Below are 15,731 nucleotides of genomic sequence, written 5' to 3' on the forward strand. Positions count from 1 at the left end.
GAAAGGCATTAGTTAGTTGGAAGCAATTCAGTTTACTAGGCCGATACTTGGAGTGGGCAGGTTCTCCGGGGGAGAGGTTAGACAGGCTGGGCTTATATCTGGTGGGGTTTAGAGGAGGGAGAAGGGATTTGATTGAAAAATATTATGATGTTAAGGGGAAAGGAGTTTTCCTGTATGGGAGAGCCAAGAACCAGGTGTGTGGAATAGTTGGTGGAGATTCAGGCGAAGAGAGTGGTGTACTGAATCCACATGTGGCAAACACCAAGAGGGTGGCTTTTGCAATGGTGGGTGGGATCCTGATGTGGGGGTGTTGGGTGGGATTCAGATGTGAGGAATAACCAATCAGGGGATCCAGATGTGGATTGCGGTGGGTGGGATCCAGATGAGAAAAAGTCTGTGGGGATCCAGATGTGGTAGATGGGGATTGGTCAGTCGGACTGGAATACTCAGTGGGATCCAGGTGTGGAGAGCACTGGGTGGGATCCAGATGTGGGAAGTGGTGGTGGGACCATTACTTTGTTCAGTGGTTGGGCAGTGTTTGACCTTATCCCTCGCCTGTAATCCCAGGATTTCTCTCCTGCACTCTGGCAGTGAACTCTGATCAGCGGCTCCTGTTCTCCTGTGTTAACTCCCTTTGTCCTCATTACCTTGTGTAGATCTACAACATTGACGACTACGCAGCATTGGACATCTCTGGGGTCATGTTCAACCCTGCCAGTGGTCCTGCAGACACACCTCTACACACCCGTGAGTACCTGCCCTCTCAGCACTGTCCAAGACAGCGATATTATGAAATGTCAGGAGTTGTTTGTGCTAAAGAACGTCAATCTCCCTCCACCTCCCACAACCCCTCTGGTGGGCTGACTCCCCAGTGGAAGCCTTATAGGTCATCTGTCTATCTTCTGTGAGCATTCAGAACCTTCAATGAGCATGGCTTCAACCTCTGCCCCTTGTCCTTTTTCCTCTCACTCGCCCTTCCTCTGCATCTCTCTCTCATGCAAATCCGTTCCCCCCCTCCCCCCCACCTACTCCTCCCCATTCTTTCCTTTCTTTGCGGCAGGTTTCGGAACGCCGTAACATCCTGACGTACCTTGACTCTGCTTCTCACTGTCCATTTCATGATGGGACTACAGAATCTTTTGAGATTTTCACTTTCTCATCTTCTGCTTCAGGCGGGTGGAAGAGCTGGTTTTGTTCACAGACACCTAGCTGCTTCTTGTTTCAGCTTTCAGTGAAACTTCACTAAATATTTCCACTGTGGGAAAACAGATTGAGATTCAGAGAATGGTGACTCAGTTCTCAAAGCTCGGAGACTCATTGGACTGCTGGTGCTGTGTACTGTAAACTTGGCTGCTCCTGGTAGCTGGCTGGAACCTGCAGCTCACAGCCTGAAGCAGAGACTCTCACTTTTGCGGAGTGTCAGGGTAAGCACTTGAACTGGCAGCACATGGAAAGTTATGGACCAAGCAAGGGGAAAGGAATGAGTATCGCGGGCAGCCATGGACGATGGGCTGAAGGCCCAGTCCCTGTGATGGGTGGGTTAGGATGATCGGCCCTCAGTGAGATCAGGCTGATCGGGGATTCCGGAGAGAGGGCTTGGATGGGGCGATGAACCTCCAAAACCAGTGAGCGGCCAGGATTTTACAGAATGGGTTGGTAACCGGGTGTGGTGGGGGTTGGGGAGGGAGGTCAGTGACAGGGTAGGTCAGGGATGAGGTGAGACAGTTATGGGGAGGGTCAGAGGTTAGTAACTGGGGTGTCATTGAAGTGAGAGTTGGTGACGAGGTGGGTCAGTGACGGGTAGGTCAGGGACAAGGTGAGACAATGATGGACTGGGTTAGTGTTGTATGGGTCAGTGATGAGTGATGGATAGGTTAGCGGGTCAGTGATGGGTAGGTCACGGACAAGGTGGGTCAGTGGATCAGCAATGGGTAGGTCAGGGACAAGGTGAGACAATGATGGAATGCGTCAGTGGTGGGTGGGTCCATGGGTCAGTGACAGGAGGTACAGGGGGTCAGTAGGTCAGTGACAGGTGGGTCAGCGATGGGGCAGCACACCATGAGTCACAGGTTTTCAATCAGACGCAACCATCTACTTCCACTCTCTGGGTTCTCCCATGAAATCAATGTCTAATCCGGTTTACTACTTTACCCTGAATGCCGAGTGACTAAACCTTTTTGTCCAACCTCAGACACGGGACCTTGTCAAGTGCCTTGCTAAAGTCCACTGTCTTTCCTTCAACCTTCCTGGTAACCTCCTTGAAAAGCTATAAGATTGGTTGGGCAATACCTAACCAATACCTAGCCTCACTTCTGTAGACCCTGTGTTCGTCTCCCAAATAAATACAGATACAAAAAAATCAGTTTAAAATATCCCCCATTTCTTTCATGTCCATGCATATATGACCACGCTGATCTTCAGAGGGACCTATTTTGTCCATAAGACCATAAGATTTGAGAGTAGAATTGGGTGATTTGGCCCATTGAGTCTGCTCCACCATTTCATCGTGGTTGATTTATTTTTCCTCTCAGCCCCAATCTCCTGCCTTCTCCCTGTATCCCGTCATGCCCTAACCAGTGAAGAATATATCAACCTCTGCCTTAAATATATATAAAGACTTGGCCTCCACAGCTGCCTGTGGCAAAGAATTCCACAGATTCACCCCTCTCTGGCTAAAGAAATTCCTCCTCATCTCCATTCTAAAAGAACACCCCTCTATTCTAAGGCTATGTCCTCGGGTCATTGACTCTCCCACTATAGGAAACATCCTCTCCACTTCCATTCTGTCAAGACCTTTCACCTTTCGATAGGTTTCAATGAGGTCACCCTTTATTCTTCTGAATTCTAGTGAATACAGGCCCAGAGCCATCAAATGCTCTTCGTATGACAAATAGTTCAAACTAGGAATCATTCTCATTAAACCCTCTCCAGTTTCAGCACATCCTTTCTAAGATAAGGGGCCCCAAACTGCTCACAATACTCCAATTGACGCCTCACCAATGCTTTATAAAGTCTCAACATTATGTCCTTGCTTTTATATTCTAGTCCTCTTGAAATGAATGCAAACATTGCATTTGCCATCCTCACCACAAACTCAACCTGCAAATTAACCCTTAGGGAATCCTGCACAAAGATTCCCAACTCCCTTTGTGCATCAGTTTTTTGTTTTTTTTTCTCCATTTAGAAATTGTTAACTCCTTCATTTTTTCTACCAAAGTGCTTGCCGTACACTTCCCGACACTATTGCATCTGCCACTACTTTGCCAATTCTCCTAATCTATCTTAGTTCTTCTGTAGCCTCTGTACTTCCTCAAAACTACCTGTCCTCCAACTATCTTCATACTGTCTGCAAACTTTGCAACAAAACCGTCAATTCCATCATCCAAATCATTAACATATAATGTAAAAAGAATTGGTCCGTACACAGACCCCTTTGGAACACCACCAGTCAGAGGCAGCCAACCAGAAAAGGTTTCCTTTATTCCCATTCTTTGCCTCCTGCCAATCAGCCAATGCTTTATCCATGCTAGAATATTTCCTGCAATACCATGAGCTCGTAGCTTGTAAAGCAGCCTCACATGTTGGCACCTTGTCAAAGGCCTTCTGAAAATCCAAATACACAACATCAACTGATTCTAACTTTGTCTCTCCTGTTTGTTATTTCTTCAAAGAATTCCAACAGATTTATTAGGCAAGATTTTCCCCTGAGGAAACAATGCAGACTACAGCCTATTTTATCATGTGCCTCCAAGTATCCTGAAATCACACATCCTTAACAATTGACTCCAGCATCTTCCCAACCTCTGAGGTCAGATTAACTGGCCTATTATTTTCTTTCTACTGCCTGTCTCCCTTCTTGAAGAGTGGAGTCACATTTGCAATTTTCCATTCCTCCAGAGCCATGCCAGAATCAACTGATTCTTGAAAGATCATTACTGATGCACCCACAGTGTCTTCAGCCACCTCTTTCAGAACCCTCGGCTATACACCATCTGGTCCAGGTGACTTGACTATCTTCAGATCTTTCAGTTTTCCAAGAACCTTCTCCCTAGTAATGATGACTTCACACACTTTATGACCCTTGACACCTGGAACTTCCACCATACTGCTAGTGTCTTCCACAGTGAAAACTGATGCAAAATATTTATTCACTTCGTTCGCCATTTCCTTGTTCCCCCCATTACTACCTCTCCAGCATTGTTTTCCAGCGGTCCCATATCCACTCTCTCCTCTCTTTTATGCTTTATGTATCTGAAGAAACTTTTGGTATCCTGTTTAATATAATTGGCTAGCTTACTTTCGAATTCTATCTTTAAATTACTTTTTAGTAGCTGCCTATTGGTATTTAAAAGCTTCCCAATCCTCTAACTTTCCACTAATTTGTGCCCTATTATATGCCCTCCCTTTGGCTTTTGCAGTCCTTTTGCTCTTGATATATCTGTAGAAGACCTTGGTATTCTCCTTCACCTTGTCTCTCAGAAGAACCTAATGCATTCTTATAGCCCTCCTTATTTTCCTCTTATGTGTTCTCTTGCATTTCTTATACTCCTCAAGTGCCCCATTTGTCCTTGCTGGCTATATTTGCTATACACCTCCTTCTTTCTAACCTCAGTACACTTGAAAACCAAGGTTCCCTAAACCTGTCAACCTGGCATATTATTCTAATAGGAACATCCAGTCTCTCTACTCTCAGTATTTCACTTTTGAAAGGTCCTATTGATTTGCCAGAAAGCTACCAATCCCATTCCACACCTGCCAGATCCTTTCTGATGCTATCAATTTCTTTCTTCAATTTAGAATCTGAACCCGAGGACCAGTCCTATCTTTCTTCATAATTATCTTGAAACTAATGGAATTATGATCACTGGATCCAAAATGTTTCACTACATGCAGTACACTTTAGTCACCTGCCCTGTCTTGTTCCCCAGTAGGAGATCCAGTGTCACGCATTTGAATTAAGATCTCACTAGTTAGAAACTTTATTTGATAAACTATATCCCATCTAGTCCTTTTGACAGTATGGGAGTTCAGTCGCTATGTGAAAATCACCTACTATCACAACCTTATTTTTCTTGCAACTGTCGGCTATTTCTCTACAAATTTGCTTCTCTAAATCCCATTGCCTATTGGGTGGTCCATAATGTAATCTCTTTCTAATCCTTAGTTCCACTAATACAGCCTCAGTAGACTAGACTAACCCTTCAGACTGTACGGTCTGAGCATTGCCAAGACACTTTCCCTGACTAGTAATGCCATCCCTCCCCTTTTTAATATTTCTCCCACTATCATGTGTAACGATGGAACCTTGGAACATTGTCAGTCCTGCCCCTCCTGTAACCAGTGGCTCACTAATGGCAATAGTATAATTCTACATGCTGATCCATGCTCCAAACTCATCTGCCTTACCTAGAAAACTCCTCGCATTGAAATAGACGCAACTCAGAACAGTTGTACCACCATGCTCAACCTTTGTATTCCTGACTTAAAATCCACTTTGCCCACAACTGCTCCACTAGCTGCCCTGGCACTCTGATTCCTATCCCCCTTCAACTCTAGTTTAAACTCTCCAGTGCAGCACTGGCAAACCTTCCTGTAAGGATATTAGTCCCCTTCCAGTTCAGCTGTAAACAGTCCCTTCTCTACAGGTCCTACCTTCCCTGGAAGAGAGCCCAATGATCCAAAAATCTGAAGCCATCTAAACTCTATAATCTTCCTATTTCTAGCCGCTCTAGCATATGGCATGGGTAGCAATCCTGAGATCACCATCCTGGAGATCCTGTCCTTTAACCTAGCACCTCATCCTGAACTCACTTTGCAGGACCTCGTCACCTCTCCCACCCATATCATTGGTACTGGCTGCTCACCCTCCTGCTTAAGAATACTGTGGATTCGATCCCAGATGTCCCTGACCCGGCACCCAAGAGGAATCTCATTCTTGTCCGCAGAACCTGCTGTCTGTTCCCCTAACCAATGAATCCATGATGACTACAGCTCATCTCTTCTCCCCACTTCCCTTCTGAGTCACAGAGCCAGATTGAGTGCCAACGACCCTGACTGCTGTGGCTTTCCTCTCCTAGGTCATCTGCCACCCCACCCCAACACAATAGTATCCAAAACAATATACTTGTTGCCGAGGGGAACAGCCACAGGAGTACCCTGCCTATTGATCGATAGGCAATACAGGGAGGTAGTTACATCTAAGGTGCAGGACACAGGTAAATGGCTGTCTGTCCCCTTTGCCTCTCCTGACAGTTACCTGTGTCCTGTACCATAAGTGTAACTACCTCCCAGTATCTCCTGTCAGTCAACCTGTCAGCCTCCTTTTCCTGGAGGGAGGGACAGTGTTTGTCCTTCCGTTGCCTCTTTTTCCACTGTTGCAAGGGTGGACATGCTGTCTGTCTCCTGCATTTTCTTCAGTATGGATTTCCAGCATTTGGTGTATTTAGCTTTTTGAGTGCTTTCCCCTGTTGGCACGGGACTTTCCAGTGGTGTTCTGTAATCAGATTCCAGCCTGTCTGGTGCATGAGATGTACATCCAGTAAGTATGTTTCCTGATTGTGCTAATCACCTGATTTCTCTTTCCTTCCAGCTGATGGACCTTACCTTCAGATTCTCGAGCAGCCCAAACAGGTATGGGAGATTTCCCTGGGTACACAGCCTCCTTTCTCTCTGCTGGCAATGCATGCTGCTTCCTTAGTTACCAGACAACATGTGAAGGAGCTTTCACTGTCCAAGACAGAGGCCTCATCTGTCCCTCTCCCCACTCTCTGTGGGAACTCCATTCCCCACCCCCAGTGAAACCATTCCTCTCCCTTCAGTACGTATCCTCCCCTCCCCCAGGATCTCTTCTCTTCTCCTCCAGTCACCCCTCCTTTCCCGCCATTGCAAACCCTTCCAGTCCCCTAGCATATTCAATCCCTTTCTCCTCAAATCTCCCGGTGCATCCCCTCATCTCCCCCAGGGTGTCCCCTCCCCTCCCCCATCATGCCTCTTCCTCCACCAAGCACCCTCCACCCCAGCACAGTCCCTCCCCCAGTCCTCTCATCTCCTCAAGTGTGTAATTCTCCCCCAGTGCATTCCCCTACTGAAGCACAGATCCCTTCCCCTGACATGGTTCCCTTTCCTCAGCACAGTCCTTCCCTTAGTGCCTCCCTCCCCCCAGCATGACCACTCCCTCAGCATGTCTCATCCCTCCTCACGCAATCCCATGATGTCTGAATGAGGACTGACCCTTCTTTGAAAATGTGGGCCAACTTTTAAAAAATTGTGCCCAAGAAGTCTGTGAATGGTTCCAACAGAGGTCCCATCCATTTCAGGGTCTTCCCATTAGGAAGGGATGCAGAGCCATGGGGAGGGTGGGGAATAGATTTACTGGAACAGTCCAGGAGCATTGGGATGGATTGAGTTGGTGGAATGGGCAGACACATGGCAGATGAAGTTTAGTGCAGGGAAATGTGAAGTGATGCACTTTGATAAAAATAATAAGAAATGTCAATGTAGAATAAAAAGGTACTGTTCAAAAAGGATATGGGAGGGGGTGCTGGTGACATAGGTGCATAATTGATGGATAGTGCCAGGGCAGATTGAGAAAATGGTTAGTAAGACAGGGAAATTCTGGGCTTTATCAGTAGAGGCATAGAGTGTTAAAACAGAGAAATAAGGTGAACCTTTATGAAACACTGGTTAATTAGGAGGTGTCGTTGACAGTGAAGAAGGTTATCGTAGATGACAGAAGGTTCTTGATCATTTAGAGCAGTGGGCCGAGCAAATGGATTTCAATACAGATTAGAGTGAGATGCTGCATTTTGGGAAGTGTAGGATTTACAGTGTGAATAGTAGGGCAGAGAGAGTGTAATTGAACAGAGAGACCAAGGTGTGCAAGTGCATTGTTCGTTGAAAGGAATGCCACAGGATGGTTAAAAATATATATATATTTAGCATGCTGGTTATCGTCAGTCAAGGCATCGACTATAGGAGTTGGCACATTATGTTGCAATTATGTATGTCGTTGGTAAGGCCGCACTTGGAGCACTGTGTACTGGTTTGGGTACCCTGTAGTAGGAAAGATGTGGTTCCGCTGGAAAGGATGCAGAAAAGATTTACAAGGATATTGCCTGGACTAGAAGGTCTGGGTTAAAGAGAGAAGTTGGCCAGATTTGGTCTTTATTCCTTGGAACATAGGGTCGCTCGTATAGAAATATTTAACATTATAGGAGGCATATATAAGGTGGATAGTACCAGTGAGATACAGTGGGTCAGCTCTTTGAGTGGTGCTGCAACAACAACCTCGCTCTCAGTGTCAGTAAGACCAAGGAACTGATGGTAGACTTCAGAAAGGGTAAGACGAGGGACCCCACACCTGTCCTCATAGAGGGATCAGCAGTGGAGTGAGCAGTTTCAAGTTCCTGGGTGTCGACATCTCTGAAGATCTCTTCCGGGCCCAAGGTTTTGATGCAATTACAAAGAAGGCATGTCAACAGCTATATTTCATTAGGAGTTTGAGGAGATTTTGGTACGTCACCAAAGGCTGCAGCAAATTTCTACAGATGTACTGTGGAGAGCGTTCTAACACGTTGCGTCACCATCTGAAAGGAGGGGCCACTGTGCAGGCGATGCCTCAAGAAGGCAGCATCCAGCATGAAGGGCCCTCGTTAACTAGGGCATGCCCTCTGCTCTGTGCTACCGTCAGGGAGGAGGTACAGTAACCTGCATGGCATAGGAGCAGCTTCTCCTCCACCACCAGATGTCTGAACGGACATTGAACCCACGAACACTACCTCACTCATTTTTGCTCTCTTCTTGCACTGCTTACTTAATATATTTGATATGTCTATTTCTTCCTGTAGTTTGTGTTTTTATGTATTGTGCTGTACTGTTGCCAACAAACAACAAATTTCGTGACACATGTCAAAGTTATTAAACCTGATTCTTATTCTGGTCCTTTTCCCAGGGTAGGGAGTCCAAAAGGAGGGGGCGTAGGTTTAAGGTGAGAGGAGAAGGTTTTAAAAGGGACCTGAGGGGCAATGTTTTTCACCCAGAGGGTGATGAGTATATGGAAAAAGCGCCAGGTGATGAGTATATGGAAAAAGCGCCAGGTGAAGTGGTTGGGGCAGGTGCAATAGTATTATTTTTAAAAATACTTGGATATGGGGTGGGACTTAGAGGGATATGGGCCTAATTCAGGGAGCTGGAACTAGTTGGAGTTGGCATAAACTTGTTGGGTCAGTGGGCTTGTATCCATCCTACAATTGCTCTAGGATCTATAACTTGAGTGTCATCTTCAGTTCTTGTGCCTTATTTGGGGAACGATGTGAAGATTTTCGAGGGAGTCCAGAAAAGAGTTACAGGAATGGTTCCCGGGGTCAGGGGATGCCGGTGCAAGGAGGGTTCAGGGCAGCCTGAACTGTTTTCCTTTGGGAAGAGTAGGTTGTGGGAGAATTGATAGAAATGTATTAAACGTTGAATGGACTGGAGAGAGTGGATAGAACACAACATAAAACCTAGAACATAGAATGTAAAACATAGGGATCTAGGCCCCTCGTCCCACGATGTCCACGCCAACCACGTCGAATTGATTGGAGACACAGAGACTGCAGATGCTGACATCTGGAGCAACAAGCTATCTGCTGGAGGAATTAGTTTCAGAATCAGGTTTCTTATTGACATGTGCCATGAAATTTGTTGTTCTTGTAGTGGAAGTACAATGCAAGACATAAAAGTACAATAAGCTACAACAGGAAATAAGTTAAATCAAATAGTGCAAAAGAGAAATAGGGAGGCAATGTTCACAGACCGTTCAGAAATCTGATGGTGGAGGGGAAGAAGCTGTTCCTAAAACATTGAGTGAATATCCTCGAGTTCCTGTACCTGTACTTCCTCCCTGATGGTGGTAATGAGAAGGGGGCATATCCTGGATGGTGGGGAACTCAGTAGGTCAAGCAGTATCTGTGGGAGAAAAGGGACGACAGCAGATTGTTTGTTTTGCCATTTGGGAGGCTGTTCCCAATGGCGGAGGGGTGAAGAACTAGCGGTCACGGGTATACAAAGAAGGAGATGAAAATGAAGACTGACGTGAGGAAAAGTTGCAGATGTGGTGGGGTCAAACTCCACTGTGACCTTCCCGAGGGAGTTGGATAAATGTATGATGGAGAAATGTCTGCAGAGAAAGGGAGGGGGAGTGGAAGGAGTGAGCTGTCTGGTAGAGCACGGGTGCAGACTCAATGGGTAAATAGCCCCCACTGACTGGAGGAGCTGCAGTCATGAAATGTTTTTCTGGCATAGTTAGTGGACACCACTCCAGGAAGAACAGTGACCCAGAGGACACAATTTTCTGGGAGAAGGTATAACATTTTGAGGGAATTCTACAGTGAACGGCTGGGAGCTGAGAGCTGCGGGCAGAGGTGGTGGAAGCAAAAGGGAACCAAGGGGAGAGCAAGGCAGTGAGACTGATTGGAGGGGGCACGCACACTCGACAGGCTGACTGGTCTCTTCCAGTGTTCTGTGACCCTGCTTTCTAAGCTGTGATTCTTTACAGGGACTTTAGATGTTCCCTTGGGGGAAAATGTTGAGGTGTATAAGGAGTAAGGAGAGGGTTTCAGTCTGCCGGACACAGCTGCCCCACTCTCTCTGGATTGGGAATTGAGCAAGGAGTAAAGTCCAGCTCATCTGGCTGAAGGGAGACTGGGATCAGGAGCACAACAGGATTATTGAGTTGTTAAGCTAAATCTTGCTTTCAGCCTCACCTGTTAGATATCCAGCCTTGAAAGAACTGTACCCACAGGAATGTGCTGAAACTTTGAAGGATATTGCTAGGTTAATATGGCTGGAAAATCCCCGGCTGAATCCAGGTTCTGAGAATCAGCAGGAATTTAACAAACCCTCTTCCTTTCCATAAAGAGGGCAAGTTGCTGACTCCTTCCTGATCTTTCTCAGACCTCCCTGCCACTGAGAGAGTACTAACTGATGCTAGAGTGTTACCCAGCTACTGGGTGAGGATAGGGGACGGTGCCTCTGAGATATTTGCTGAGCTCTCACTGCCTTGTCAGCGACAACCACGCTGGCACCACTCTGGGACAGAGAGAGTGACAAATAGAACCAGTTGTTATTCACAAACTTCTTGGTAACTTTTTTTTAAATTGCTCACGTTTTTTAAGAGCAGCCAGTCCTATTTGATCATTCACAACCACAGGATAACCGCAAGTCCTTGATATTAGCTTAGCAGTGTCAGTAAATGACAGTCTTTTCGATACATTGGGTTTGTAGTGCTGGCAAATATCCACAGTAGGAAGGAAGTTAATGTGTGTGACAAATGTCAGCAGTGTAGTGTCGACGTTTGCATCTCCAGATGTTTATCTCATTCCTTTTCAGCTTTTACTGCTTCTTGTTAATGCAGCACAGATTAATACTTTACCCTCCCACTGGATTCCTCCCACCCTCCTCAAACCCCATCCCCCTCCCACCCCATTGCCCTTCTCTCTCTATTCCCCCATCTCTCCTCCATCTCCCCTCACTCAGCTTCTCTGCTATCTGCCTCCCTGTTCCCCTCATTCCCCTCTATCCCTCATCCCTCTCTCTCCCTCGCCATCCCTCATATTTTTCCTCCTCATTTCTCTCTCTCTCTCCCCATCCCCCTTCTCTCACTCTCCCATATCTCTTTCTGCCCTGTACCCTTCTCTCTCCCCATACCCTACTTTCCCATCCCATCCACCCTGTCTTCTCCCTGTTCATCCTTCTCTCTTCTTCCCCAACCCTTCTCCATCCTTCATCTCTGTGTCATCCCCATCTCTTCCTGTCCTCACTTCTCTCTCTCCCCCCCATGTTTCCTCTCTCCCCCGTCCTTCCTCTCTGTCCACATCATCCCTCCTCTCCCGACCCTCAACATCTCCTCATTGTTAAACTAGAAACTGAATTTAAAATTGGGCTTCATATTTCAGTCTAATACCTGCAGGGACCTCACGACGATGTAACTCCGATCCTTGCCCCACTGGGCTGACCCTCGCTCCCACAGCCACTTCTCTGAAGGTGCCCATCTGAGTTTTTTTGTTTCCGGTGGCTGTGTTGACTGTCGCAGAGTTCTCTGTCTGCTCCAGATGTGCCCATGACCTGTCAGGACCCGTATGCAGCCTCCGCCACAAGCACACATGATTCATGTGCCCTCTGTAAGGTGGCAGGAGATTGATAAAACCCTTTACTTAAAGGTAGGGTCCTGGCCTGAGGAACAGAATTAGGCGGGTAGTGAGACACAGGGCGGTTACACTAAACCTCTGCTGGATATTTGTGTCCATCTCCTCTTTGGGTCCCTCCATATCTGCTGTACTGTGCAGAAGTCTTAGGCACATGTGAAAAAAATTTGTAAAGTGAAGGTGCTTTAAAAATAATGAAATGTAAAGTTTCAAAGTATCAAAAAGAACTAGAAAGAGCAGGAAACATTAAAAAAAAATCAAATCAATATTTGGTGTGACCTTCCTTTGCCTTGAAAATCACATCAATTTTCTTAGGTTCATTGTTCTGCAATTTTATAAGGAAATTGGCTAGTAGGTTGTTCCAGGCATCTTGGAGAACTTGCCACAGTTCTTCTGCAGACTGTGGCTGTCTTGCTTGCTTCTGTCTCTCCAGGTAATCCCAGGCAGCCTTGATGATGTTGAGATTAGGGCTCTGTGGAGGCCACACCCTCTGAAACCATATTAAAAAAAACTTAGTGTGCCTAGGACTTTTGCACAGCACTGTACCTCTTATCTTAAACCTCCCCCTCACCTCGGCTGAGCTAGGAAGTTCCTCATTGTCTATTCCATTCGTAGTTCTGTATGCCTGCATCAGGTCCCTCCTCTGCTCCAGGAGGGACAAAAACCTAGCCACTCCTGTCCTTCCTAGCTGAAAGGCTCCATCCTAGGGGACACTATTGGTGAATTTCCATTACACCCTCTCATCCTTGCTATAGTGTGATGAATAGAACTGCACACAGAACTCTAGCCATGGCCTAAATAATGTTTGATCATTAGATTCTGGACTAGTTCCTGAAGATTGGAGGGTGGCTAATGTAACCCCACTTTTTAAAAAAAGGAGGGAGAGAGAAACCGGGGAATTATAGGCTGGTTAGCCTAACGTCGGTGGTGGGGAAACTGCTGGAGTCAGTTATCAAAGATGTGATAACAGCACAGTTGGAAAGCGGTGAAATGATCGGACAAAGTCAGCATGGATTTGTGAAAGGAAAATCATGTCTGACGAATCTCATAGAATTTTTTGAGGATGTAACTAGTAGAGTGGATAGGGGAGAACCAGTGGATGTGGTATATTTGGATTTTCAAAAGGCTTTTGACAAGGTCCCACACAGGAGATTAGTGTGCAAACTTAAAGCACACGGTATTGGGGGTAAGGTATTGATGTGGATAGAGAATTGGTTAGCAGACAGGAAGCAAAGAGTGGGAATAAACGGGACCTTTTCAGAATGGCAGGCAGTGACTAGTGGGGTACCGCAAGGCTCAGTGTTGGGACCCCAGTTGTTTACAATATATATTAATGACTTGGATGAGGGAATTAAATGCAGCATCTCCAAGTTTGCGGATGACTCGAAGCTGGGCGGCAGTGTTAGCTGTGAGGAGGATGCTAAGAGGATGCAGAGTGACTTGGATAGGTTGGGTGAGTGGGCAAATTCATGGCAGATGCAATTTAATGTGGATAAATGTGAAGTTATTCACTTTGGTGGCAAAAATAGGAAAACAGATTATTATCTGAATGGTGGCCGATTAGGAAAAGGGGAGGTGCAACGAGACCTGGGTGTCATTATACACCAGTCATTGAAAGTAGGCATGCAGGTACAGCAGGCAGTGAAAAAGGCGAATGGTATGCTGGCATTTATAGCAAGAGGATTCGAGTACAGGAGCAGGGAGGTACTACTGCAGTTGTACAAGGCCTTGGTGAGACCACACTTGGAGTATTGTGTGCAGTTTTGGTCCCCTAATCTGAGGAAAGACATCCTTGCCATAGAGGGAGTACAAAGAAGGTTCACCAGATTGATTCCTGGGATGGCAGGACTTTCATATGAAGAAAGACTGGATGAACTAGGCTTGTACTCGTTGGAATTTAGAAGATTGAGGGGGGATCTGATTGAAACGTATAAAATCCTAAAGGGATTGGACAGGCTAGATGCAGGAAGGTTGTTCCTGATGTTGGGGAAGTCCAGAACGAGGGGTCACAGTTTGAGGATAAAGGGGAAGCCTTTTAGGACTGAGATTAGGAAAAACTTCTTCACACAGAGAATGGTGAATCTGTGGAATTCTCTGCCACAGGAAACAGTTGAGGCCAGTTCATTGGCTATATTTAAGAGGGAGTTAGATATGGCCCTTGTGGCTACGGGGGTCAGGGGGTATGGAGGGAAGGCTGGGGCGGGGTTCTGAGTTGGATGATCAGCCATGATCATAATAAATGGTGGTGCAGGCTCGAAGGGCCAAATGGCCTACTCCTGCACCTATTTTCTATGTTTCTATGTTTTTATGTTACTATAATCCCTCTCCTAGCTCTTGTATTGTAAGCCTTAGCTAATGAAGGCAAAAATCCTCTATACCTATCTGTGCTGTTGCCTCTGGGGGGTCCTTGGACGTGTAAATAAAGGCCCCTCTGTACCTCGGTACTCTCGCAGCTCTTACCATCCACTATACTTGTCTTATCAAGTGTAACACCTTACTTTGTTCACATTTAAATTCTCCCTACCATTCCTCCGGCCATCTCACCTGTAGCCAACATCTTACTTCCTCACTATCTGCAACATCACCTGTCTTTGTGTCATTAGTAATCGTACTGCCTAATTCACAGTTAGATCACTAATTTGTACAACAAACAGTCAGAGTCCCAGCTCTGATTAAATCGGTGGTCATAAGCATCTAATCACAAACCTGACCTTCAGTCAATACCCACTTCCTCCTTTTCCCAAGGCAATTTTGGCTCTAGTTTGCCAACTTGCATTATTAAATACAACCTTTGGACCAACCTATCTTGTGGGACCATGTCAAAGGGCTGCCGAAGTCCATGTAGGCTGGACATCCCCTCAGCAGAGTCTTGCCAATTATCCCTGGTCAGTTCTGCTCCTCATTCATAGATTAATTCTGTCCCTTGGAATTTTTTCTGGTGATGTTAAAAAGCCGTTTTGAGATGTGACTTGCACAGTTGTGTTCATGTTGTCATTGGTTATTTCTCTAGAGAGGATTTCGTTTCCGCTATGGGTGTGAAGGTCCATCCCACGGAGGACTACCTGGGGCTTCCAGTGAGAAGAACAAGAAGACCTACCCTGCTGTTAAGGTCATTATTTGAATGTTAAAACCAGCAAAATGTTCTTAATCCTCGTATATTAAACTTATGTGACATGTGAAACTCATCTGATTAGTTCCAGTGACCTGGTCCATTAGTACAAAAGAATTAAAATCAGCATTTCACATTCATAAATTTACAAGTGGAAAAATCGCCAAGACAAACAATCTTCTTTTAATAGTTTTTAAATTTATCTCAGATATTATCTCAAAATGTAAAGACCTTTTCAGACTATTTCTTTGGATATTTCTCAACTGAGAGAGTGAGTTGGTAGCTGGTGGGTGGATTACTCTGATAATAGAATTAAATTTAGTACAGATGCAAATGTGATCTTTGGGGCTGGGATGTTTCTCAACAAGTGTGAAAGAGGAAATTAGTCGGAGCTTAAGAATGAAGCCAGGAAGTTTAAACCAGGAGCTCGTGGTTGAGCA

General features: G+C 45.9%; 1 protein-coding gene across 2 annotated transcripts in view; it reads left to right on the plus strand.

The window, feature by feature from the left end:
* Positions 1–15,731, plus strand: part of nfkb1 (nuclear factor of kappa light polypeptide gene enhancer in B-cells 1) — a 126,903-nt gene that overhangs the window by 33,010 nt on the left and 78,162 nt on the right. For both annotated transcript variants that reach the window (XM_063046963.1, XM_063046962.1), the window contains exons 3-5: positions 657–747; positions 6,590–6,630; positions 15,193–15,291. In XM_063046963.1, coding sequence (XP_062903033.1) covers positions 657–747; positions 6,590–6,630; positions 15,193–15,291 — 231 coding nt within the window. The remainder of the gene's footprint in view (positions 1–656; positions 748–6,589; positions 6,631–15,192; positions 15,292–15,731) is intronic.

This window comes from Mobula hypostoma, chromosome 4 (assembly GCF_963921235.1).
Source record: "Mobula hypostoma chromosome 4, sMobHyp1.1, whole genome shotgun sequence".
Lineage (NCBI taxonomy): Eukaryota > Metazoa > Chordata > Chondrichthyes > Myliobatiformes > Myliobatidae > Mobula > Mobula hypostoma.